A 24,967-nucleotide genomic window follows, 5' to 3' on the forward strand; every position below is an offset into this window, starting at 1 on the left:
AAGTTCGATAACATATTTGAGTCTTTTTCCTTTTTAATTAAGGGAAAAAAAGCAAATATACCCCTAAATTATCGTAAATGGTATGCAGATATCCTCCTCATACTTTTGAGACATTGGTGCCCCTACCGTCCAAAAAGTAAAACATATATGTCCTTTACTTTAATGATAAACTAAATAAGGACACGTGACACAACTTTATTCGTCGATTCGATAATTAATAAATATCAAATATATAAATTAAATTATGACACATTATATCCGTTATAATAAAAAATATATGTATACCATTTACAATAACTCGAGATATATTTATCCTTTTACTCACTTTTTAATTCTAATAAAAACTTTAGTTGTTGCAATAGTGACATTGATTGATAACCAGCTTACCCATAGAAAACTAAATAAGTAAAGTTAAGAGTCTCACGCGCCGCCGATTCAAACGCGTGTAACAAACAAACAAAACTGTCGGTGTGTCTGTCTACCCTGTTGAGTGAATCTGCGATTCAAGCTCAAGAACCCCTTTACACTACAAAGGTAAGACTCACAGTCTTAGATCACATTGTATACTTTTTAATTTCATCAGTTCAAGTTGAAAGTAGTAGCAAATCTTGTGTTTTTGTTCTTCTTTGATTTGATTTGGAGAAGAAGAAGAGGGTGTAGTGTTAATGAGCTTTAAATCTAATACCCATTTCAGAAAATAGTGTATATAATGATGGTCCAAGATCATTCATCTCCTAAACCCTCAAAACCCCTTTTTATGAAACACAAAGTTTCACACTATTCTGAGACGAAAAATCTTGATTTTTCCACATGGGTATCTGAGAACTCTGTTAAACTATTTGTGGTTTCGTTGTTGACTATTAGTGTGGCAGCCCTGTTCTACTTACGTACCTCTAGTGTACCCACCACAGTCCTATGCTTCCGAAATTCCCACCAAAGCCAGCCTCAGAAACCAAAGTTACCAAAACTTGATCTTGATTCAGTACAGCCAATTGTAGATAAGTCCTCTCCCTTTTCGTCGTTTCATTCGGAGCAATGGATTATTGTGTCTGTATCAGATTACCCATCTGGTCCACTACAGAGTCTTGTTAGGTTAAAGGGTTGGCAAGTTCTTGCAATAGGCAATTCGAGAACCCCGAAAGATTGGAACTTGAAAGGTGCTATATATCTTTCTCTGGAACAACAAGCGAGTTTGGGTTTTAGGGTAACAGATTTCCTTCCTTATGATTCTTATGTGAGGAAGAGTGTGGGGTATCTTTTTGCAATCCAACATGGTGCAAAGAGAATATTTGATGCTGATGATCGTGGGGAAGTGATTGGTGGGGATCTTGGGAAACATTTTGATTTGGAGTTGGATGGTGCCGCTGCTAAGCAGCAAAGGATTTTGCAATATAGTCTTGAGATTGATAATAAGACTGTTGTCAATCCTTATATACATTTTGGACAAAGGTCAGTTTGGCCTAGAGGATTGCCTCTGGAAAGTGTTGGTTTTGTAAATCATGAAGAGTTCTATACTGAAGTGTCTGGAGGACGACAGTACATACAACAGGGAATATCAAATGGGCTACCTGATGTTGATTCGGTTTTTTATTCTACAAGGAAGGTTGGATCAGAAGCACTTGATATTATATTTGATGAACATGCCCCGAAAGTGGCATTGCCTCAAAGTCTAATGGTGCCAATCAATTCATTCAACACGTTGTTTCACTATAATGCATTTTGGTCATTGATGCTTCCAGTGTCAGTGAGCACCATGGCTTCTGATGTCTTAAGAGGTTACTGGGCACAACGGTTGTTGTGGGAAATCGGTGGATTTGTTGTGGTATATCCTCCTTCGGTACACAGAGATGACAAAGTTGAAGCATACCCCTTTTCAGAGGAAAAAGATTTGCATGTAAATGTGGGTCGCTTGATCAAATTTTTAGTTTCTTGGAGATCTGAAAAACAAGGGCTGTATGAGAAAATCTTAGAATTGAGCCATACAATGGCACTTGAGGGGTTTTGGAGCGAGAATGATGTCAAATTTACAGCTGCATGGTTGCATGACTTGGCTGCTGTAGGGTATCAGCAGCCAAGACTTCTGGCAGTACAATTGGATCTGCAAAAGGCAACTGTTCAACGTGGAGATAAAAAGGAATTCGTCCCCCGAAAACTACCTTCTGTACATCTCGGGGTTGAGGAATCAGGTACGGTGAATTATGAAATCGGGAACTTGATAAGGTGGAGGAAGAATTTTGGCAATGTTGTGCTAATTATGTTTGTCACTGGGCCCGTGCAACAAACTGCATTAGAATGGAGATTGTTATATGGCAGGGTGTTCAAAACTGTGGTTATTCTGTCAACACAAGCTGATGCAGATCTTGCTGTTGAGCAAGGACAGTTGGATCAAGTATACAAGTGAGTATACGTCATCATTCTTTTCATTAAACAGCGAGTGTAATTATACCTTGTTTGAATTTAAAAAGTAGTAATTAGTATTACCATCTAATGGAATGTTTTCTCAAGAATATGGGGAACACAAAGTATTACTTCCCGTCATTTTGCAGCACATTTTCTATGTCCACATAATTTTCTGATGCATACATTTTGACATACGTCCTCACAGGATTTCTTTTTTTTTTTTTGCTTTTCTCTCTTTTGGTTTGTCCAAGTATAGTTGTCATGTTTCCTTAAATTGAAAAAAGTTTATCCCTCAAGCTAGTGGACGAATCAATCAACTACCTCTTAACCCATTAAATCAATTGTCTATGTACCTTTTGCTCTATTTGGAATCATTTCATTCCTATACTAGGTAATTCATATTTATGAGACAAATGAGGGGTTACCTAAAATTAGAGGTTCTCCAAATTTTACCCTTTTAAGTTCTATAAATCTTTCACTTATGTTCCCTGCATTGATGTATAATCTATCAGTCTAAACAGAACTTTTAAACTTCTCAAAGCACCAGACTTAACATAAATATAACAAGTATGGATCCTTTGCTTCCATTATGTTCTATTGTTCACTAGGTATGTAATGATTCTGAGATATTGTTGATCTTTTGGGACAACCTTCCTCCATTATCTTCTTCAATCATCATAGTATGGTACCTGTAGGCTGGTGCATTTAGAAGTGTACATAAAGATGGCTAAACAATCTCTGGTTATCCTTGTAGGTGTGTTACACATACCAACTGTATGATTTCTAATCTTGTCTAATTTTATATAACCATAGATCCAACATTTGTGTCCTATGACACTTATCTTGTGGATATGGGCCTCTCAGGCCAAATTTCCATCTAACATTACTTGTCTCACAACCGTTCTATATAATGTCTTTCACTTTGTTAGGCATCTTCACATCTCATATCACTCCTGTAGCACTTCTCCGTTTGAACCACATTTTATGTGATATGTCCTCATGTCATGCCACTGTCTTTGTATATTGAGACTAGATATTTGAGTTGTCTACCTTTAGGCACCAATCTAATGTTCCTGACTACCACTCTTCTTCTAGAAAATATCCTTGTAGTGCAACTATTCTGCCTTACTTCCACTAGTGTAATAACTCACTTTCTAGGGTAGATCTTCATACTTCAACTATTGATTGACTGTACTGATATCGAAATAGTTGTAGGGAATGTGCTCTTGTCCATGGAAATCTCATTCTCCTACTGTCTCATCTTCCACTTGTTAATTATCTCTTGGAAATATGTTACAAACAACTTTGCCTCCAAGCATGATGTTTACATTTGACTTTTCACCTCCCTTTTACTTGAATAGTTAGCCTGGACTCCTCCCAGCTTCGGAAGTAAGAACATTGACCTCCTTTGTCCTTAACTTCTATTCACAAAGAAAGCTGTAAATTATCAATGAAAAAATATGCTCTAGCCTCTAGTCAACCACTAGGAAAGAATATCATCTTCCAGTAGTATGTATTAAGAAAGGGTGTTACAGAGAGAAGAAAATAACTTCTGGTAGCATGTTGAAATGAAAGGTCTCAAGTTATAGCTATCTTTTGAAAAACTTCAAAGACAGTAAACGACTGCACTGGAAAAAAGAACTTGAAGAGATGTAAGACTTATAGATTCATGTTGCCATAACTTTAGTGAGATTAACAGAAATTTGATGGGTATGAAATTTTAATGGACCGGAGATAGGTGGAATTGGCATCATTTAGTAGATATACAGATGGCATGATGATTATGGATAATGCTACAGCCTACACATATATATAGTCTGTAGCTGGACACCCCGACCTAAGGAATACCTACCAGGCAACTAAAAGTTTACTTCCTAACTCGAGATGTGCATTAATATTTGTACAATAATTCCTGATTCATCAATATTAAGTTCATATCATGCAACAAAAGCACTGACGATCCGATTTGATAATGTTGATTCATCTCATAAATAATTGCAAATGGAACTATGTATTTTGTTTTGTTTTATCAACAATATGGGATCAGTATATAACTGTATAAATCCTTTTTGTGGTAATACATATTGTGGAACTTCTGCACGCAACTGTTCACACTCTGTGGCCATTTTCTGTAATTCATAGTAAGACGTGTTTAATACAATTGTTACTTTGAACTTGTCTGTTGCTTTGTAAAAGTTGATTGGTTATATGTTAAGGAGTTGGTTTGTATATTTGTTTCTGACACTCAAATCGTCTCTTAGGTATCTCCCAAGGATATTTGAAAGATTCAATAGCACAGATGGATTTCTCTTCCTACAGGACAATACCATTTTGAACTACTGGAACCTTCTGCAAGCAGACAAATCTAAGTTGTGGATCGCCAATAAGGTAATATACCCTTCACATCATGAAATTCAATTATCTCAAAAAAGCAAAATATTCATCCTACAATCAATTGAATCAGGTGCCTACATCTCGAAACATGATCAACGGAAAGGACTCTTCATGGTTCCTAAAGCAAGCAGAATTGGTGAAGAAAGTGGTAAGCACAATGCCCGTTCACCTCCAAGTCAACTACAAGGAGAGTGGTCCAACTGACCAGAGCATCGCCTTGTGCGGCTCTGAGGTGTTCTATGTTCCTCGACGTTTCGTTCAGGACTTTGTTGATCTAGTAGACTTAGTTGGTGATCTTGATATACACCAGAAAATTGCTGTACCTATGTTCTTCATGGCCATGGATTTACCTCAGAATTTTGATACCTTGCTGAATAAAATGGTTTATAAGACAGGAGCATCATCTACCAATTCGTTGAAACTGTATTCTGCTCAAGTACCGGCTGTGCACCCATTGGCTGTTTCCACTGAATCTGAATTTATAAAGTTGATAAGACTCATGGCAGCAGGTGACCCTTTGCTGATGGAATTGGTTTAAGATCTCATGTTATTGTGAAAATATTAGAAGTTGTAGAACATAACATCATGTACAATAGAGTTACTCTTCCAACTGCTCATTCCCACCTTGGAGGAAAAAGAAAAAAGGTAGAGTATATAGTGAATCTTGTAGCTCTTTTTTCAGAGATGGCTTTTAAGCACTCTCTATCAGTCCTTCAAGTGTGTATTCTTATAATAACTGCTTATTCCTCTGTTTGTCATCCACCTGATACACCTTGACAATTGATGTACAACCTTAGTTGATTCATTTTTTCTTTTTTATATCTTTTGTGGATTGTGGGAATTATTTGATATTAGAGACAATTGTTGTGCAAAATATGTGTATGCATTTGAATGGTTAAACAGTCAAGAATGTATGCAGTAAATGACTGAGTTGCATGATTGTAGGACAATGAAAGTTGATGGATTTGTAGTTGTAAAAGCTGTTCACAACAGGTAGTATTCACCAACTTCCAAGATTTGGACTTTGCTAAAGACTGAGGTGTCCCATGAAAACTATAGCTCTCTTTTCAATATCAGTGGTTGATGTTTTTAAGGTGTACAACACTTGTATGCACTTCAATCAACATGAGTCTAAAGTAAAAGCGGAGAATATATCCTTTGAGAAGCATGCAACCTCCTGCTGTGAAACTAGTAGATTACAACCAGATTAATCAACTTTTGTCACAGCCAACAACACATTCTATCAAACACACCATCCACTGAGAGATGAAACAAAAATAGAACCAACTTTATTAGTGTACAATCAGGAAAAGTTTTCCATTTCTGTTCATGTTTGACTCTGGAAATGGATAAATCTCATCTCAACTGAAATATTTTTCATATAGAACGGTAGCAATAGCAAGGGGGTCTCCTTTAGCCTTCACAGGGTAAAGCTCTTTACTTTCTTGCCACTTATTTGAATATGCTATCCACTCCTTTCTCCATTCCAACAAATTGAAGTCCACTTTTTCTTCCAAGCTTCTCGACAGGAGCTTAAAATACATCGATGCTCGTGGAAGATAGTATGCTTCTAATAAGCCACTCCAAAACTTGTTTGCTGATTGAAGACAAGTAAAAGGTCAAAATTCTAAACTATATTTATGATATGAAGTAAAAATGAAGAGGCCGAATTATCTGATGGAAAGAGAGCTTACCATAATCATGAAGTTTACTCTGATTGTACTTTCCGTTGTCATACCACATTGTTATTTGTGTCCTTGCATTCCACTCATACTAAAAAGAAAATGCCAAAGGATTAGGAAACAGTAATGAAGAACTTGTTACATTATTAATCTCCAAGAAGTCAGCAGACAGAACCTCATCAGATGACGACATTTTGTTCAAAGCTTAGTGTAAGCTGAATAAATAATAAAAGAGAATCTTTTTAACTGGATGAAGGATTGCCTTATGTTGCATCTTGCAATTTTCCTACTACTATCCATGTCATTTCCATAAGTTGGAAAATAACAAAAGAAGCTGGTCTCTAATGGTTATGGAAGGGTGTTTGTCAGAGCAAGCTTTTCCATGGGGTGAGTGATGGGGTTGGTCCAATCGAAGGGGGGCTACTCATAGGATTTCTGATAAAAGAATACAGCTTTGTAACGTGAGTCAATGAGGGGATAACTTAATGCCAAGAGTTATGGTCTGGGGTTCACCACAAAAGTCCCAAACTAGGAAAACTCGACAACGTACAAAGTCTATGGCCTGCAGACGGAGAAAAAGCTCATTGAAGCTATTAATTTCACTTGGTTGATTCTTCTGTTTTTCTATCAGTCTAAAAAACACAAGGTATATTTGCATCAGTAGCAAATTTAATTTAAGAACTTCCACTCTTGTTTTCCTTTTCCTGTTAAATCAAGTAACTCAAATTGACAGAAGATAAAAGATATCTTCATTTTAGCTGTTCTCACCTGCTTCATTTCATCAGAATTCATAGCCAAGTTTTTGGCACTCTCCAGCCACGTTCCAAGTAGAAAATTATCATCAGCTGCTAGAAGCTTGTCAATGTCCTTGATAAGTTGAAGGAATTTCTGACTATGCAGACTCAATGCTTTAACATCCTCATGGTGTAAAGCAGATATTGCATCCAAGTAAACCTGGTTTGCAAGCTTGGAAAGTGATTGTCTGGTTAAATCCACCAAATCATATCTGTTGAAACCAAATACCCAAGTAGAGGTGATTCTCACATTTAAAAATCATTTTCATTATGCACATGAGAAGAATAATACATATCTCCTACGGTGAAATTAAAATGGCTAGAATTTCAGAGTTGAAGGTTTTACATGTTGTCATTCTATTCTATTGAAAATCCTCGCAATGCCTTTCTTTTTTGTTACAGCATTTTGATGTTTCTTATTAATAATAGCTACATCACCATTAAGTTTCTTCGAGAGTGTTATATAGTTAATGAAACAGTACATCACCATTAATTTCTTATTAAGATATTATACTCCCTTTCTCCCAGTATTTTTATTATTGTGGTATCCGAGCTGTCTTGCACGCACCTTGACTAATTCCACGGGGTACCTGCTATCTCCCATCACCACAACTCACAAGTACTTGGTGATTCTCTCCTACAAGGCTTGGGCTGATAGGAAGAAATCACCTAGTGTTCTATTTTATATTTTTTTTGCCTATGCTAGGATTTAAACTTGAGGCCTCATGATTCCCTACCCACTTCATTGACACTGTTGGGTGCAATCTCTTCCTCCCAATTTAGAGGTCACAAGCTTAGGCACAACTATTAAGGTCAAAGTTGGGGTTCTATTATACTTTTAAGGAAAATGGAATCGAAAGTAGAAGTAAAGGTCTTCAGAAGCAATTTGAATTTCTTTTTCTTAAACAGTACTGCTATTAAAATTGTTACAGCATACCTTTATAAAAAATAATTACTAACATACAGGATCATCAGGAAAAAGCAGCTCCTCATAAAAGTTGTTTAACCAATAGCTGGTTTTTAGCTGAAAATATTTTTAATATTCAAAGGGAATGGAAAAAACAACAAAGGAATTATCTAAATAACAGGTTCAATTTGATAATTCGTATCATAAAAAAGAAGCTGCTAAAATTATGAGGTAATTGTTGACAGAAAGCCACTAAACTGCTCAGACGCTTTCTTTTAAAAATTACAGACTTGTTGTTAGAAATATTGGTTCATCTGAAGATGCATTGGAGAAGGAAAATGGGAGAGGTGAAGCTCATGTTGACAAAAGGTAAAGGTAAAGCCTGCAGGTGCAGAACATCAAGCAGCTTGCCTGTGAAAGTTTGTTGAAGCCATCAGTTGAGCCCAAAAATGAATATTCTGCATGCATTATGGGATTCTGTACAATATAAGGGACATCTGGTAAGCTGCTTTGCCATGAAAGGCATAGAAGCCACTTATATGAGTAAGGGCTTCTTGCTCAGAAGTAGCTACTCGGATTTGCAATTCTCCAGGCACTAATGTCACCATTGTACAACACTAGGCTTTATAGGGTGCTCTGAGACTTTTGAAGTTGCTAATTATGTAAGTGGCTCTAGTTTTGTTCATTCGATACTACATTTTACAGTATCCTGACATAGATTGGGGGAAGGAAAGAACAACTTTTTTTGGTATGTTGCTTTTCTCTTCTATATTTTCTAAATAATATAACATGTCTAATCTGGATTATATTTGTACAATAGTAAAGTCTTCTTATGCATAATAAAGCACTAATGCAATTCTTTAGGCTTCCAAACTGAGAAATTTGGATCAACATTATTGGTACAGATGCAAAGATTTCTTGGAAATTTTAGTTTCACTCCCCTTTTTAAGAATTAGAATGAATAGTTGGATATACTTTATATGTACCTGCAAATAAAAAGGATCACGTGTCATTTTTCATCACTTGTGGAAGTCAGAATAAGCCTTTACCTATACGTGAGGCTTCCCGAAAGTTCTTTTCCTGCATCAAGGAATAGCTTTAATGCCTTGATGACATCCTCAGTAGAATACCATAGGTGAGGCTTTGGTAGACTGGAGCTTTTTTCAGAGAAAAGGAACCGTCTATTCCACTGGAATCCAGCAAGTTGTTGCATCCCGTTCTGATTGGACATATCAGTCCCTGAGATACCAGTTTCTGTCTTCCCTGAGGGATCCCAGTCAGGGAATTTCACAATGTAGTCCGTGTTGTGAAACTACAAATTGCACAAGGAAGAGGCCAGGGTGAGGGATAGAAACAAATGCCAGTGACAAATCATGAAAACAGGGATGTAGACATTTAGTGCATCGAAGAATTTTCTTTCAGATCATGGCTTTAATATAAGATTACTCTCCTCTTTTCTCCTGAATAGGTTATGATAACTGAACATGATTTTGATAAGCAAACATATATACGAGGAAAGAAATTTGTGAAGGATTTCCAATGTGCAAGATATGCATTTTCAATTGAAGACAGAAATTAGTTCTGGATATTCGTATAGTTTTCACTAATTAGATGCTGAGAGATGCAATGAGCAGCTAATTGCATCATAATTTTAGCTAGAAAGATATTAACTAGTTATCACTTCAACCTAACCACACATACTATCTTAGACTGATGACTCCCTAACAGAACTAATCTAGCATATATAATATAATACATCAGAAGCTCCAGAATATTACATGTCCTCATATGCAAGAAATGATTAGCAATCCATTCTCCTTAGAATCACAAGATGTAGGATTAGATGTTTAAGAACAAACAATTATGAAGAACTTACAGCTATTCCATCAGTACAGTTGTAGATTGTATGATAAAGGATCTCCCAAGCAGCTTCAATTTGATCATTCACTTTACCATAACGTCTACGAGAATAGGATTTCAACCATCCCTAGCAGCGAAACAAATAAAATCTGATGCGAGGATCGGTGCTAAGAATAAATTTTGGGTTTTAGGAGATTTAAACACAGGTGAGGCCAGTGAATATGAGCTTCAAAGATAGCATAATAATATGACATAAGTAATGGTATATTGGCAGTGTATTCAAGAATCAGTGATAAAATTGCACATCCTCATCAGATTAAATGACATTTGGAGACTTTTGGTTTTCTTAAAAACTAGCCTACAAAATTGATTGATATTGAGCACAGCAAGTTTAAAAGGAACTTACAGTAGCATGAATCAGTTTTCAGTAAAACAGTAAACAACTACTGAATTATATGACACCTTTCAACATGCACCAAATACCAGCTTTATATAGAGAAAGGGATTCAATGAAATATGTCCAAAAAGGTCAGTAGAACTCATCAAAGATTATTAAGCTCAGTAACTCCAATTCCTGCATTTGCATAGGAAAAAATACTGCACAAAGATGAGTTTTTTGATAAAAAAATCGATATGCACACAATAGAGGCCAATCAGTTCAAACCTCATCCAGAAGGCACTGCTACTGTTTTTGTGTCAAGCATATAGTTCGAGATAAAAATCACCTTTGATCCAAATCAACATATTTCATAAGGTTTGAATTATTTTAGAGTAAAATTTCAAAAGATCACAGGAGAAATTGACAAAAGCAGAAGAATACAGCAAAACCAAGAAACAAAGGGTTCTTGGCTGAAAGTTAATTCAGTTCTATTGGTTTTACAGTTCTGAATTCTTAAGTCAAAAGTATAGCCTTATGCAACAGTTTTGTTGTATAACGAGCTTAGAAGGCATACAAGTTAAAACAGAAAGGGAGATTGAATAGAAAAGGCTCTTACAGAAAAATGAGCAAAAATTTTCTGTGGTGATAATTATCATGAATCCTCATGATTTCTAATTGACACAAGATTGTTACCTGAAGTTGAAAATTACCCCCTCTAAATGCCATTTCGGGCATCAGCTCATAGACAACTGGATTGTGTTCTATTCCTTCCATGCACATTCCAACACCAACCTGCCAAAGAGTATCCAGCAAGCAAAGAAAAGACTAATGGACATTTGACAAATTCAAGGAAATGGATTAAAAACGTATGCAACTGTTCATGAGGATACAGAATCATAAAAAGGTCTGAGGTTCTAAATAATACCTTTAGAAAGAAACAAATAACAAAATAGTTTTAATGAAATGATAAGAGATTTTACCATTGTTGAGTTCTCACTTGTGCGGGCATCAATAGGACCAGAAGCCACTGCATCTAACACTCCATACATTTCAATGTTGCCTCCAAAGTTGTGCAGCATACACCTTTATGTTTTGTTAGAGTAACATTAGAAAAAGAATTGATTGATATTCAAGCTTCGATGCTACGTGAAACAACATATTTAGGAACCAAATCATACAGAGTTGTTTCTACATAGAACCCTCTGATTACCAGATATAAGGAGTGCCATAGAATTGAGAGGATGATTTCCATATTGGTTTAACATCAGCAAATAGATCAAGAACTATCATCTTCCCACGTGGAACAGAATGTAAAAGTGCCTGTTTGAGAGCAAAAGAGTAAAATTAAGTAAGAAGAACAGTCTGGAAATTATCAGAGTCTGATGGAGAAAATATGTTCTTGTCAAGGGTGCGATGTTTTGTTGTTCTTTTTGTTGTTAAAAGATTGACTTTTTACAAATATGGAAGGAATAAGGAGATCATATTGTCCTCTAAACTGCGAATTTTGTGGCATCTAAAAAATAAGTGCCTTCTAATCACGTAAGTAACATGATCAATAATTTATTCCTGAAGACGTTAGTAGTCACCACATAAATGACAGAAAACCGACAATACTTTTTAGATGTTCAACAAGTGTCATTTAGTACTATCCAAGTACACCATATCACTCAACACAAAAGTTCCCCATGGTATCGATATTTGTAATGAATTCATGAAGATCACGACACTATTCAAGATTAATGATACTATTACATAACTAAAAAGGAGATCAAGAAAAGTAAGAACCACACACTCGCATGTACTTCAAGTCAGAGATCCTTTGTTCTAATTTTCTCCTGGTTCATCTCACTCAGTTTTCAAGTGAATATATGTATAAAGCAGAAGCAGAAAAGGGAATTTGGGTAGTGAAATAGCAAGCGACATTTAGTAACACTTTTCTGTGTAGTAAGTTGTGAAGAATTAAGAGAAGAAATATATTGAGGAAAACAAGACATTTATATGTATACGTGTCAAACACTGTCTATGGGATACTGTGCAACTTAAAAACTTAACCTAACATTTAAACTCTAACAAGCAGCCTCAAACTGAAATGTGGGAACACCAACTTATTTTGTTAACATAGAACAGTAAAATAATCACATAATAGTATGCCAGGACAACTATCAGACAATTTTGCAAGAAAGGCGCCATAAAAGTTAAGGTCAAAGGAATCTTAATGGAGAAGTTTTGATCACTGAAACTCGAAGGATAAGTACACAGGAAAGTGACCAGAGTAGTGAGCGCAAAAGGCAGTGTAGACCTCAATGGCAACCAAAGAAAAGAGGTGTGGCACCACCAGATTGGTCAACAAGAATACTCGCGATCACCTGAAAGCGGTGCAATGACGCCGAAACAACCATAGGAAACCCGCAAAAAAATTACCATAGAAGAGGTCCCGAAATGATCGCCCCGAATAGGGATGGTGCATAGACTAGTCACCAGAAATAAGGAGTAGTGCCTCTGGAACAATCCCCAGAAACAAATAAGAATAGATAAAGTATGAAAAGAATATTATAAGATTATGAAAAGAAAGATAAATGTTGCCCATGCAGACTATATAAAATTGCTACTCAGTAAGCACAAACCAGAAGCTACCTGGGTCTCAACCAAAATCACAGCGACTGATACTATATGAGAAAATAAGAGAAGTGAAAAGATGTATTGATGACTGGTTAATCTGAATACAAGACAAACTTATTGATGAGTGTCAAATTCAATACATATGATATTTGTCAAATGTGTGACAATATACAAGCATTTTACTGATAAAAAGAACTTTAGAATTTGATAGTTCTAACATTCTAAAAATAGTACAACACAACACATAAAAAATATGAAGCAATAAATGGATATACTGAAGTACAAAATGACATGGCCATCTGATCATGTCATATAATGAAATAAGATTACTTCATCTACTAAATTGTACCTCCATCTGTGGTGGCTTCCAGTATTTGGAGTCAGAATAAAATAACCAACCCTGCATATTGTCAATCAAATAGAAGTTTGTTCATGAATCATGCAGCAATGTAGAAGTACAAAACTAAACTTTAATGTACTCTGAGCAAAGAGGCCAATCACAAGAACATTTTGTCTCAAGGCATATCTTTATACAAATACCAATACTAAGTAAATGGAGTCAATGACAAATTAACTTCATTCACCACAAGATCCAAACCTAATGACATACTACTTCATTTGTGGATTGCTAAAAAGTGATGAAAGAAAGATCCAGTTACTGATTCAACTTTCACTCTAAGCCACCAGGATCCAAGATTCACATGCATAATCATATATTGTTGAAGTAATAACAGAACGAGCCATTGAGCTTCAGAGGTTTTCCATCTTCTGGTAAATACATATACAAAGACCATTTGAAAAAACAGAAAGTGGATTCCATTGACTAGGGGTTTTTCTTTCCAGACAAGTAGTTTCACCTCATGAGGGGTTCTTTTGTTTGACAACTTAAACAGTCTTTTTCGTATCTGTTTGAATCAATGTAAAACTTAGGTTAAGAAACTCAAGCGTATAATATACTTGTTCACAACTGATTGATCCCACCCATTTGGTAGCCAATTCGCTTATCTTACCGCTCTAACACCACCATAGACACACCCTAAATCCCCATTTCTTAAGTTTGCTTTTTTCTTCTTTTTGACAGAGTAATGGCCAGGCTGTTTACAACATTTTACTGAAGCTTTTACCATAATTCTCTTCTTATAAAATAAAAACAGCGGAATTGAGCTCACATTTCTTATGTTATTTACTTCCAAAAAAAATCTCTACATTACTTGTTTTAAGATGTCAAAATTTACAACAGAGCACAGTAGAGCTCAAGTTATGCTATCATTAAACAAATCAGTAGCCAAGTAAGAGTATTAGTGGTAAGAGTAAGAAGTTTACTTGCATCAACCACACTGCATTGCTATTTGCTTTTGACATTGCTTTGAACACAGCAGATCCGAGAGATGAAATATATGTAGGATCATCAGTAGGTGGAGTGTTCTCATTGAAAGTATCACTGTGTAAACATGCAACTTATCAGATTATGAATTATAAACCAAAAATTGATATGGAACTTTTAATTCCCTGTTTTAGGCACTAAGAATAACCTTGAGTGGAAGTTAAAAGAATTCTAAATTTGATGACCTAAAACAGCCAGATAAGATCCCTAAGCAGGGCATTAATTGTCAAGATCAAGAAGTTCTTGACTTAGTTTGCAAGACCCTGTTACAAGTTCCACCCTTAAATGTTCTGATCAAAAAGTGTTCTGACTCTCCAATCTTACATGGATCATCTAGGAGGAGAGATACTTCAAGAAAAAAGAGTATATTATGACTAGTACTCACAGGCTGCAAGGTGATGATTGTACATTTAAGGAATAATGAACAAGTAGGACATTGTCTTTCAGTTAAATCTAATTTTTTATTTAGCTTTAAGATATAAATTATAAATCTTTATAGCCTCATATCTCTCCTAATGTCATTAACTGAATTTCAGTTCAATCAATAGAGTCACTGTTAGGCAACAACATACAATAGATAAGGAGCAAAAAAATCAACCCTTTCAGGCTTGAAAAGAAAGAAACCCTAAAACATGAATAGTAAACCAGATCAAAGTGAAAGAAGAAATTTCTTTTAATAGAGTAGATCAAAGTGAAAAAACTTGAAATTGCTTGTGAAATCAATGCACTTAATTAGGCCAGAAGAAGTAGTTTAATGGGATGATGGATTACCAGTTGTAGATATCAGTGATGTGTCCGTATTCTGCAGTGAACATACAAAACATGAATCACAAAAGAGTCAGTTGAGATCAAATGACAGCAAATATCCTATTATAGGCTGCAAAACATTTACTCTATTTTTATCAAAGACAAGGCCAGGAAGTTGACCCTGCATCAACTTGCCAAATAAACAATATCAACAATGATTCATGAACTATAACCGACCATATGGCTACATCACTGAAATTGGGAATTCGCATCACAGCCCCACCCCCACAAATATGATCATCATTATGAAACTAGATCCACTAGATATGTGCTTTGCCTTCTTCCAGCATGAATTGAGGTCAAACAAGTATTTTTCATCCATTAAAGCACCTTATACTGCAGTTGGACTAAAATATAGGCACTGGGAGAGGAAGAGGGAGAGAGAGAGAGAAGAATTTGATGTTGAAAGTCGTACTACTTGAGGGGTTGGAATTAAATCACTGATATTCTTTTTATCTTTTCTTCTTCTAGTGAAAGGAGGCACCAAGTGGAGCAGATGTTATTCTGAGCTTCTTTTATTTGGGGAGGCTTAAGTCATAGTCCTATATTTACAATATTCACACTACATGATAGAAAAAACTAGCAACCTCTAGCACATACTATCAACAAAAACAACAATATTTAAGTATTTTTAGCTCAATTGAAGTCATCATAGAAGTCTAATGGTATATCGATTATTGGCAGGACCACCACACTCATCAGCTTTCTGATATTTATGCCAAGATATTTTTTCTTCTTTAAGAGGTATCTGTAGAAAATGCATCAAGAACTCTAAGAGCTTTCACCTCCTTACCATGTTATCTAGATTTAACTTAAGTGCAAAATTTATCAAAACCATACAATGAAATTCATATTAGGTGTGTTGCTCCGCACATGGTTGCTCAAGGATTTTAAGGAAATAATTACACTTAAAAAAGCAAATAGAAAAAGAAGACTGATCCACATTGATATAAGCATTCATTAGGGCACGACTGATACAAGTGCTAATTGTTAAACCATTAGTAGTAAATATTTTAAAGGCACAAATACAAGCATACCATCCAATTTTGGACTGAGGGTACAGATGCGGAAATTGCTGAAAACTGGACTCATGTTATACGACTAGTAGATTCCAGCAAACATGTAAATACCTAATACAAAGATCCTCTGTAGGAACAAACCCATGCTCCCAAAAAAGAATTACAACAGATGGACAGAATACAACTTCAGAAGTAGGATAGCACGGATCCAACATAAATTATAGGGTTTTAATTCCCGGGGAAGTCCCAACAGATATGTAGTCAGGGTGAAACAAGTTGATCTTGCTAGAGAAGTGCAGATTCAAGTGCTGGCCATTCATCTCTTTCCTAGGGAAGTGCTCAGCCATGTGCTTGTCAAGTATGTGAATTTTGCTTTTCTCTAAGCTTCATCATATTTCTGTTTCTAAATGTACAAGGAAGGGAAAAGCATGTCAATAACTAAAGCAATTGTTCTTTCGAATTTGTGCAAATTTATCAGGATATTTTAAGTTTGTTTGTGACAATGTGGACACAGAGAGGATCCCCAAAGTTGGTGCAGGTTCATCTCTTCATACTGGCATTAGACTTCTGGACAAGATTTTAGAGGTATAGAGTTGTGGAGAACTCATTGGTTTTGCCAATGAAGTGTAGTGGCTTGCATTTTCTTTTTCTTTCCATTAGTTCATTTAACATAGAATTAGAAACAGATAAGTGTAATGTGTTAAAAATCTTTGGCTCCTTAATGTTCTATGATCAAATGGATAAAGATAAAGCAACAGAACAAGAATAAAAGAGGTTAGGAAGTTCCACAAAAGTTTAGAATCCTTTTACATTTTTCAAGTCCAAACAACTTTTGTTAATGTTCCGTTCATTAAAGGAGAAACCTGAAATCATTCAACTGAAAGCAGAAGTATAGCTTACCCTTAATCTGTTTCTGGATAAATGCCTCTCCAATTTCGATAAATAAGGGATCGGAAGGAGATAGGAGAAAAGTACAACACCATCGAGAGTCACCACTAACAGTGTTCCTAAGAAAAGTATAAACTCCATCAGGTTAAAAGATCAAATCTTCCCAGTATCTGACAATGAATGTTTTCCAGCCAAGTTAGATGTACTTGTAAGGGAGCAATTCAGAAACATAGAAAGATTAAAATTATCAGGGACAGAATTTTTACTTTCAGAAACAAAAGGTTCATCGTCACTTAACAAAAGTGAGTCCTTGAAACCTCTTCAACACAAAACAAAAGTTCATCCGAATTCATAGATTGCTCTATACGAATTTAAAATTGGAAACCCCTTGTTTGTTTTTAGATTATAGAAGAGAAGTCGGTCAGAAATTTAGAGGACAGAAGAAACAAACTAAAAATGGCACATCTCACTAGCTGTCATAAGCTTATCATCTAGCACACATCACAGAAATCAAACTTAGTTAGAACCATGTAGAATAGAAGTTGTATAACTTTTCATGGAGAGTGAAGCGCCGGGAAAGAAAGAGATTAAGAAATATTTGCATATTCTCAAAACAAAAACAAGAGAAGACAATGTTATGAAAAGGACCAGCAAGATGGAAATGTGGTCAACTGTATCCTAAGAGAAAGTTAGAAATAGTTCTTCCCAAAGATTTTCTATTACTTGTTACCATTCTCAAAAAAAAAAAAAAAAACTGTACCTATTTGACATCCTCTATTTTTTCTGACAAAAACGTTTATTAGTCAAAAATAGGAGGGAAGGAAGAGATGTCTCCCAATGCGCAATGTCAGTTTCAATCTCAAACTATACAGAGGCTCAGCGAAAATGTTAAAGAATGAGAAATATTCAGCGAAGAGTAGCAACAAGAGTGATGTTTCCTATGCCTTCTAAAAATCAAAAAGAGGCAAGCAATAAATGCATAAAATGAGGATCAACACCTCATCTCACATGCTATGATGGCAGAGCGTCTCACATGAATTCGGTGGAAGTGGAGAATATTACCCAAAATATGCTTATCATATGTGACACAGTATATTAGTACTTCTAATGAATACGATCTAAGAGGAACGGAAGGAACAGAAACGTTTAAGGGAGACAATAAACTGGAATTGAAGTTAGCAAAACTGCACACTTCAAATTGACATACCAGTCCCCAAGCCTCGTGATATTTGCAGACGGGAATATCTTTTTCAATGCAGCTGGAACATTTCCAGAGAATGACGGAAGAACTGGAAGACATTAGAGAAGAAGAAAAAAAGACAAGCAAATAAATGTAAGTAAGCATATTGTGTATTGAAGAAGTAAAACACACCTTTAACTTAATTGGTACACCAGGCTACTACAAGCCATGGTCTGCTAATCAGAAATCAGTCATAAAGAAGAAAGGCAAAATAGTTGGAAGATTTCTCTGAAACCAAAAATACTGTCATACCTGGGGTCATGCCTAACTCCTGCATCCGAGATAATATCCGTTTCTGCAATGCTAACTGAATATTTAACCAGTTTTGAGATAAAGGCCCACCCCATCTGCAGTAGAATATAGCTTTGGAGAGTAAATTAACGAAAATGAAACACAATATGATACGGAGAGGAATACACAGCAAATTTCGAAGCATAGATTCCAAGAGAAACATAATACAAATAAGGATGAATTCAGTCACATCTGCTATATGAACAAGTAAGAGTGCAATAAGGATCCATGCTTTCACCTTTCATCTTTAAGAAATACAAAGTCGTTTGTGAAAAATGAGGGATCGTGCTAAGATAAACAACCTCGTGAAGGTTAAACATTCCATCTGGTTTATCTTACCTCGACAAGAATATGGCAAGACACTATGGCAAAGGATAATAGGCAGCAAAAAAAGCATGGAGATGGATACAGTGACCTAGCTTATCACCTGCTGGCCATCCAATCATATGACAAGGATTGCATGAATCGATCAGATGACAAGAAAAATAAGAATTTTATAGATCTTATACACAAGCAAAACTCACTTAGATGTAGTGGAGCAGCCTAAAATAGGCCTGCTCAACACATATGATGTATTCTCATTTCTTAGGTACTACACCCTTTAACTTTGAGCACCATACCAAAGCTCAAAGTCAATTTTCTGCATGACATTTAATTCACATAATCTTTAAAAATTATATACCCTGGCCTCACAAGATACCTGAACCAGATAATATTTGTTACAATATTCAGCTTCCCAGCATTTGTTGTGGCTGGAAATGCCCTTCACTGAAAAGAGAAGTTAGAAGAAAGGGACAGATTATAGCACTCACGCGTGTAGGTTTCCCATGCGAGCCCAAGCCAGGAAGGCAGGTCCACCGAAGAAATTATTTAACTCTTGGGTAGTAATATTATAATCCTGACCATCAACAAACATGAAACAGAAAGTGCTTATAAGCGTCTAACAAAGCTTCTTATAAATCAATATCAGACTGTCATGAGCTATAACTAATCAAATGCTGTGGTATTTGTCTCTTACACACACAGTATTAAGAAACCCAAGGTAAACATCAAGCAGATATAATATCTGTAGGAACATAAGATAAGGACAAAGTGACTGTAAAAGAGCTAGGAAGGTAACACGAAGCAGATATTGGCACATTGCTTTTTAGCACCAAATAAAATAGTCAAGACTTAAAAGAATGAAGGGTATATATTTTCAGTAAATCTAAAAGAAAATTGATGATCTGATGGCAGCTGAAACTTTAAATACTTCGGCACAAAGAATAGACATTTTAATTAACAAACTTCATCGGAAATAGTGCCCAAGTTATGGTCTACTTCATAGAAGTAGATTCAAGACAGAAATGCTAAGATTAGCAATATGAAAACAACGCATGGGTTAGCAAGTATAGGTTTATAGCAATGGTACTACCACAACTGATTCCCCTATCATACACACAATTCAGGCCCTCTCTCAAAGGTATCAAACAGCTTGTATAAGTTTCCTTGTATAATATCAGGCAGGAACTGCCAAGGAAACAACCATGGTCTAAATTAAACTAGTTGAACCCACAAAATCCAATGCTATAAAATTACCAAGAAAACTTTTTGCCAGATAGCTTCTTGTCCCGTAAACGCTAGAGGTAAGTTGATTCCTTGAAGTGCCATCCAATCAATCTCTTTCTCCCATCTTTGCCAATCCCACCAAACATATGAATCTGCATGGAGAAGTAGAAATATGCTAAGCTGTTACACTTGCAGCATCTTAAAAATACCAATAAGTAGAAATACGCCAAGTTGTTTTACCAGAGGCATCTCAAAAGATACCAACGGTAAGCATCCATAAGTGGAAAAAAACATGATTCTCCTAATGTCAACATTCAACAGAGTAGACTTATCAAGTAAAATGGTTTTCAACCAAGCTCAACTCAATCTGAACAGCTTAAACCTACTGGAATAGTTCACAAAAAATGGCTGAAATTGCGAGGTATCTACAGCTCCATCACTCATTTTAAATGCTTTGCTTTCTTCATTGACACGACGTCCTGATAAGTTGTCCATGAACAGAGTAAGACTGGTTACAGCCTAGAAAACATAGGGATGACAAATCATCAAATAGATCTATTTGTCTTCTCTATTTTGCTGTTAGGATATCATTTTCAAAGATAGGGATGACAAATCGTCAAATAGATCTGTTTGTCTTCTCTATTTTGCTGTTAGAATATCATTTTTTAATAAGTTCAGGCACAGGAGAGAATTTTCTAAGAGAACCTTGGTTTTGCATAAGATATCCAAATGAAAGCCCTCAAACACCATATCGCTAACATACTAATAATAAGTGTCTTTAATTACGCACAAGTATGCCAGGGAGGATTGAGGAGCATCATGAATTTGGTTTCATCATCCTATGATTATATGAGAAAAGTAATGAGTCCCAAAGAGAGCAAGGAAATTAATCTAGAAAAGAGAAGGCAAAAGAAGACATCAACTTCACTTGCAGAATCACAGAGAGAAAATTGCAGTGGCATAAGGCTTTGGATATCAGAAGACAGATGCTCACACACTTCCAAAAAATCAACCAAATACTGCATTATGTTCTCCATCATTTATGTATTGGGGGAAGACTTACTACCAGAATTTTGGTGATAGTGAGTCTGTAACGGCACTTTATAATGCGTAACGACTTATGCATAAAAGGTTGTTGGGGGAGAGAGAGAGAGAGAGAGAGTTGTATGCTTACAGCTGGATGTGACAACATTTTGATAGTAGTTCCATGGTACTGGCCGTTGGATCGTCACTCCTTTCGCTTCTACAAGAGGCAGTGCACCTGGCTTGGGAACTGAAGCTAACTGAACACCCCCTGTCTTGTCCCATGAAATATGAGCTCCACACTTGTACTTTAAATACCAGTGTAGACCCGATGCAATTTCAACAGCTGTAGTTCCTTGAATTCTAAGAGAGAAAAAAATCAAAAATAGATTCATAATCTAATTTAAGCCTCTTTCAACTGTATCTCTGCACTGGATAACAAAATTTGGAATATTATATTGTCTTCTACTTTCAAAAGAAAATCTGGATTACAGATGCCAAAAGAGGCTACGGCAATCAACTGTCAACCCTTAAGACTTGAATATATCATATTCAAAAGCTCGTTTTGATTACGGAGAGTGCTAATTGATATCAACAAACTAATCTCTTTAAGAATTTTGCAAGAAACTTGCCCTTTGCAGAAATCAGCAGCACCTAGTATGGGGGAAAAGTTGGCAATATTATGAACCAAGGACTTAAACCAAACAATAACTTATTACACAATGTGCAACTGGAAGAAGTAAATTAGGAGTATAAAACCACCATTGTGTGCTCAAAGGAAAACAAAACTTTTTCTACACTAAAAAGAACACAACATTTTAAGCAAAATGAGTCTCAGAAAAATACACGTCAAAAAGTAACATAATAAGATACTTGTTTAACATACAAAATTTCAGGTGAATTTCTGTGTGAGCTCTTGTAATTTGTTATACGAAAGCAGCTTCTTCCACCACAAAGTTCCTACATTTACATATGAAATGTCACGTATAGATTTCAAATACTCAAGCAACAAGTCAGTTCAGCAACAAAAAAATGTGCCAGTAACAAAAATATACAAATATAGAAGATCCTAACTTACAGCAGCCTAGACGATTATTCAACATCATTAGGGAGAAAAAAGTTACGTGAAGCCACTTAAATACAATCTCTTACCGTCACTTATTCAACATCTACATATTGTATCCTTATATACACAATGACCGTTATGTAAGCATCATTAACCAATTCTGATGGTACTAGCAAGTGTTACAGCAGTAATTTCTTCCCAAAACCTGTACCATGATGTCTCAGGCTCAAACCCCAGCAAAGACAAAAGTGGTTTCTTCTCATCTATTCTAGCCTTGCGCAAAGACAAAAGTGATTTCTTCTCATCTATTCTAGCCTTGCTAGGTAAGAGTTACCTGATAGCAGTTGTTAGTGAGAGAGGTATTCCGTGGAATTAGAGTTGTACACCACGGTACCAAAATTTATTACAGAACCAATGAAAAGTTGACACAAAGGACATATACTGACACCATTTGTAAGCTTAAAACCATAAAAGTCAACTAGTTCTTCAAAAATGACATTATCTCAACAATCTTAAGCATTTATCAATTAGAACAAAGAAAAGCAGTAAACTTTTAAGTTACTGAAACAATAAATTACCAATTCCCAAACAAAAAGAGACTAAATGATAGAGACCCAAAACTGGAAAAAAGACAATGGAGCTAATAGTAGAGTACCTTGGAGATAATCTTAAATTCAAAACTTTGCAAATGGGCCGGAAGTAACCTCTGCAAAACACCCTTAGCTGCAGATTCTTGCACTACAGATTGCGCCCGTTTGCTATCCAAACGCCTTAGTACAGACTCTACTGCATCTGATCCCAGTGTTGTACATAGGAACACAGAAAGAATTGCAAGAAGAACCCAACACTTCAAATTTATCATATTTTCTTGGAATTTGGAGCTTCAAAAACAAGTTTGCTAATCATATATACTATGTTAATTTGAATACCAAATGGTGGATAGTATCTATTTCTTTGTTAGGTTTTTGAGTAACAACATTTGGGATTTTTTAAAGTTAAAGGATTACTAATGTGGGAATCTGAACATTAAACAAAAAATTAGTTAGAATTTAGAGCCACTAAGTGATAATTTTGTTTGGTGTTCTTAGTTGTATGCTTCTTTGACTTATCTTTGACATAGGAATTCCAAATTTGGTTACATCACTTTTTAAACCTTGTTACCTGGTTGTTACTTAAATTTTATTGAGTTGTATCATTTGATTTATTATTAGATAACAATAAAAATATTCATTTTATTTAAAAATCGATTGAATGTGATTGTATTTTTATTATTTACTTTACATTTTGATTGTATATTTAACTTGTTTCTTATAGGTTTATTATTTTAATTATTGATGTGTGACATTATAAATAATATAATTTATTTAAATATTATATTCATTAAAATAATAAAATATATAGAGAAGTTGTAAAATTAAATCATGTGCTCTCTCCCCAATAACTTGAGAGAGGAGAAAGTTAGTACAAAAACTCTTTTTGAATATATATATATATATATACTAGGTAATTTGTTTGCGCTTTGCGCGGTCATAAATAATAATTGTATTAAACTTGCAAATAATTTTTTATTACTATTCATACATTAAAAATAATAGAAAAGTAGGTTCTTAAAAAAATATTAGCAAATTCCTATATGAAATTGATTATTTGTTATTATCACATAAGCGAAGAACCTCTAATGAATGAATTTTTCGCAAAATAATAAATTATTGGTTCTTTAATCAACATTAAAAGGAAAATAAAGAAGAAGATAAGAATATACAAAGGCATTTCGTAATGAAAAAAAAACATTTAAGTTGCATAGATTTTACAATTGTGATTTATGTCTGGAGAAAATTTAAAAATTTATTAACATATTCAAAAAAGAAATCACGCTTGAACATGAAAGCAATTATAACTTTTGAACTTGCATAATGAATTTTTATTGATAAATGAGAAATTATATATATATATATATATATATATATACATATGTGTATGTATATAAGCTTATGTATAGTAATTTTAAATTATAGAATTTAATATAGAACATCAAAAACATGAATTCTTGCAACTGAATACAATAATTATTTTATTCACAATGAATATATGTATGTACTATATGTGTATATGTTCAATATAACCAGAAACATAAATAACAGAGTTTGAAACATGTTCTCAAAAACAACAATTAATATCATATGTATTAATTAATGAGTGTAAAATAACATAACAGGATATGCAAAAATAGAATGAAATAGAAAGAAAAAAGTCGAGTCCACTAAATGCATAATGTCTCCTTAAGAAAACTATTCCCCTCCAATACCAGAAGTTTAAAGCATTACATTTTCTAAGGACGAAACGATTTTATTCACCAACTTATTGATACAAAAACAATGGTGTCAGTAAGCCACTCAACATGACCAAAACACACGAATATTTAATTTTGCGGAAGTAGAAGAAGAAGATCAGAATATTTGTTGTTTTAAAATAAGAGAAAATTCATCTATTTATAGACAACAAAGGGTAGCGTGAACAAATGTTATTGTGCCTAATCATAAAGGTTACAACAATTTTAAAAAATTGCGACCCTTCGGAAAGTTCACAACTTTTCATAAAAGTCGTAACTTTTCATAAAAGTCACAACAATTGAAAGAAGTCGCAATTCTTTACTAAAGTCACAACTT

General features: G+C 34.9%; 2 protein-coding genes across 2 annotated transcripts; one reads left to right on the top strand and one right to left on the bottom strand.

Annotated features, from left to right (window-relative positions):
• The first annotated feature begins 360 nt into the window (after positions 1–360).
• Positions 361–5,668, top strand: LOC107002948 (probable glycosyltransferase STELLO1). The gene is made up of 3 exons (XM_015201169.2): positions 361–2,397; positions 4,662–4,788; positions 4,865–5,668. The coding sequence occupies exons 1-3, from the start codon at positions 710–712 to the stop codon at positions 5,330–5,332; spliced, it is 2,283 nt and encodes a 760-aa protein (XP_015056655.1). The 5' UTR covers positions 361–709; the 3' UTR covers positions 5,333–5,668.
• A 168-nt stretch (positions 5,669–5,836) lies between these two features.
• On the bottom strand, positions 5,837–23,418 carry LOC107002941 (alpha-N-acetylglucosaminidase). The gene is made up of 19 exons (XM_015201157.2): positions 22,957–23,418; positions 22,122–22,195; positions 21,387–21,598; positions 20,243–20,364; positions 19,477–19,562; positions 18,626–18,720; positions 18,341–18,422; positions 17,146–17,252; positions 15,191–15,221; positions 14,359–14,476; positions 13,385–13,435; positions 11,627–11,736; positions 11,397–11,499; positions 11,110–11,208; positions 10,054–10,164; positions 9,227–9,489; positions 7,245–7,482; positions 6,489–6,567; positions 5,837–6,391 (listed from the first exon to the last, which is right to left on the bottom strand). Exons 1-19 carry the CDS (start codon positions 23,161–23,163, stop codon positions 6,156–6,158), a joined length of 2,424 nt encoding a protein of 807 aa, XP_015056643.1. The 5' UTR covers positions 23,164–23,418; the 3' UTR covers positions 5,837–6,155.
• Positions 23,419–24,967: the final 1,549 nt, after the last annotated feature.

The sequence above is a fragment of the Solanum pennellii genome, chromosome 1 (assembly GCF_001406875.1).
Source record: "Solanum pennellii chromosome 1, SPENNV200".
NCBI classification, from domain to species: Eukaryota; Viridiplantae; Streptophyta; class Magnoliopsida; order Solanales; family Solanaceae; genus Solanum; species Solanum pennellii.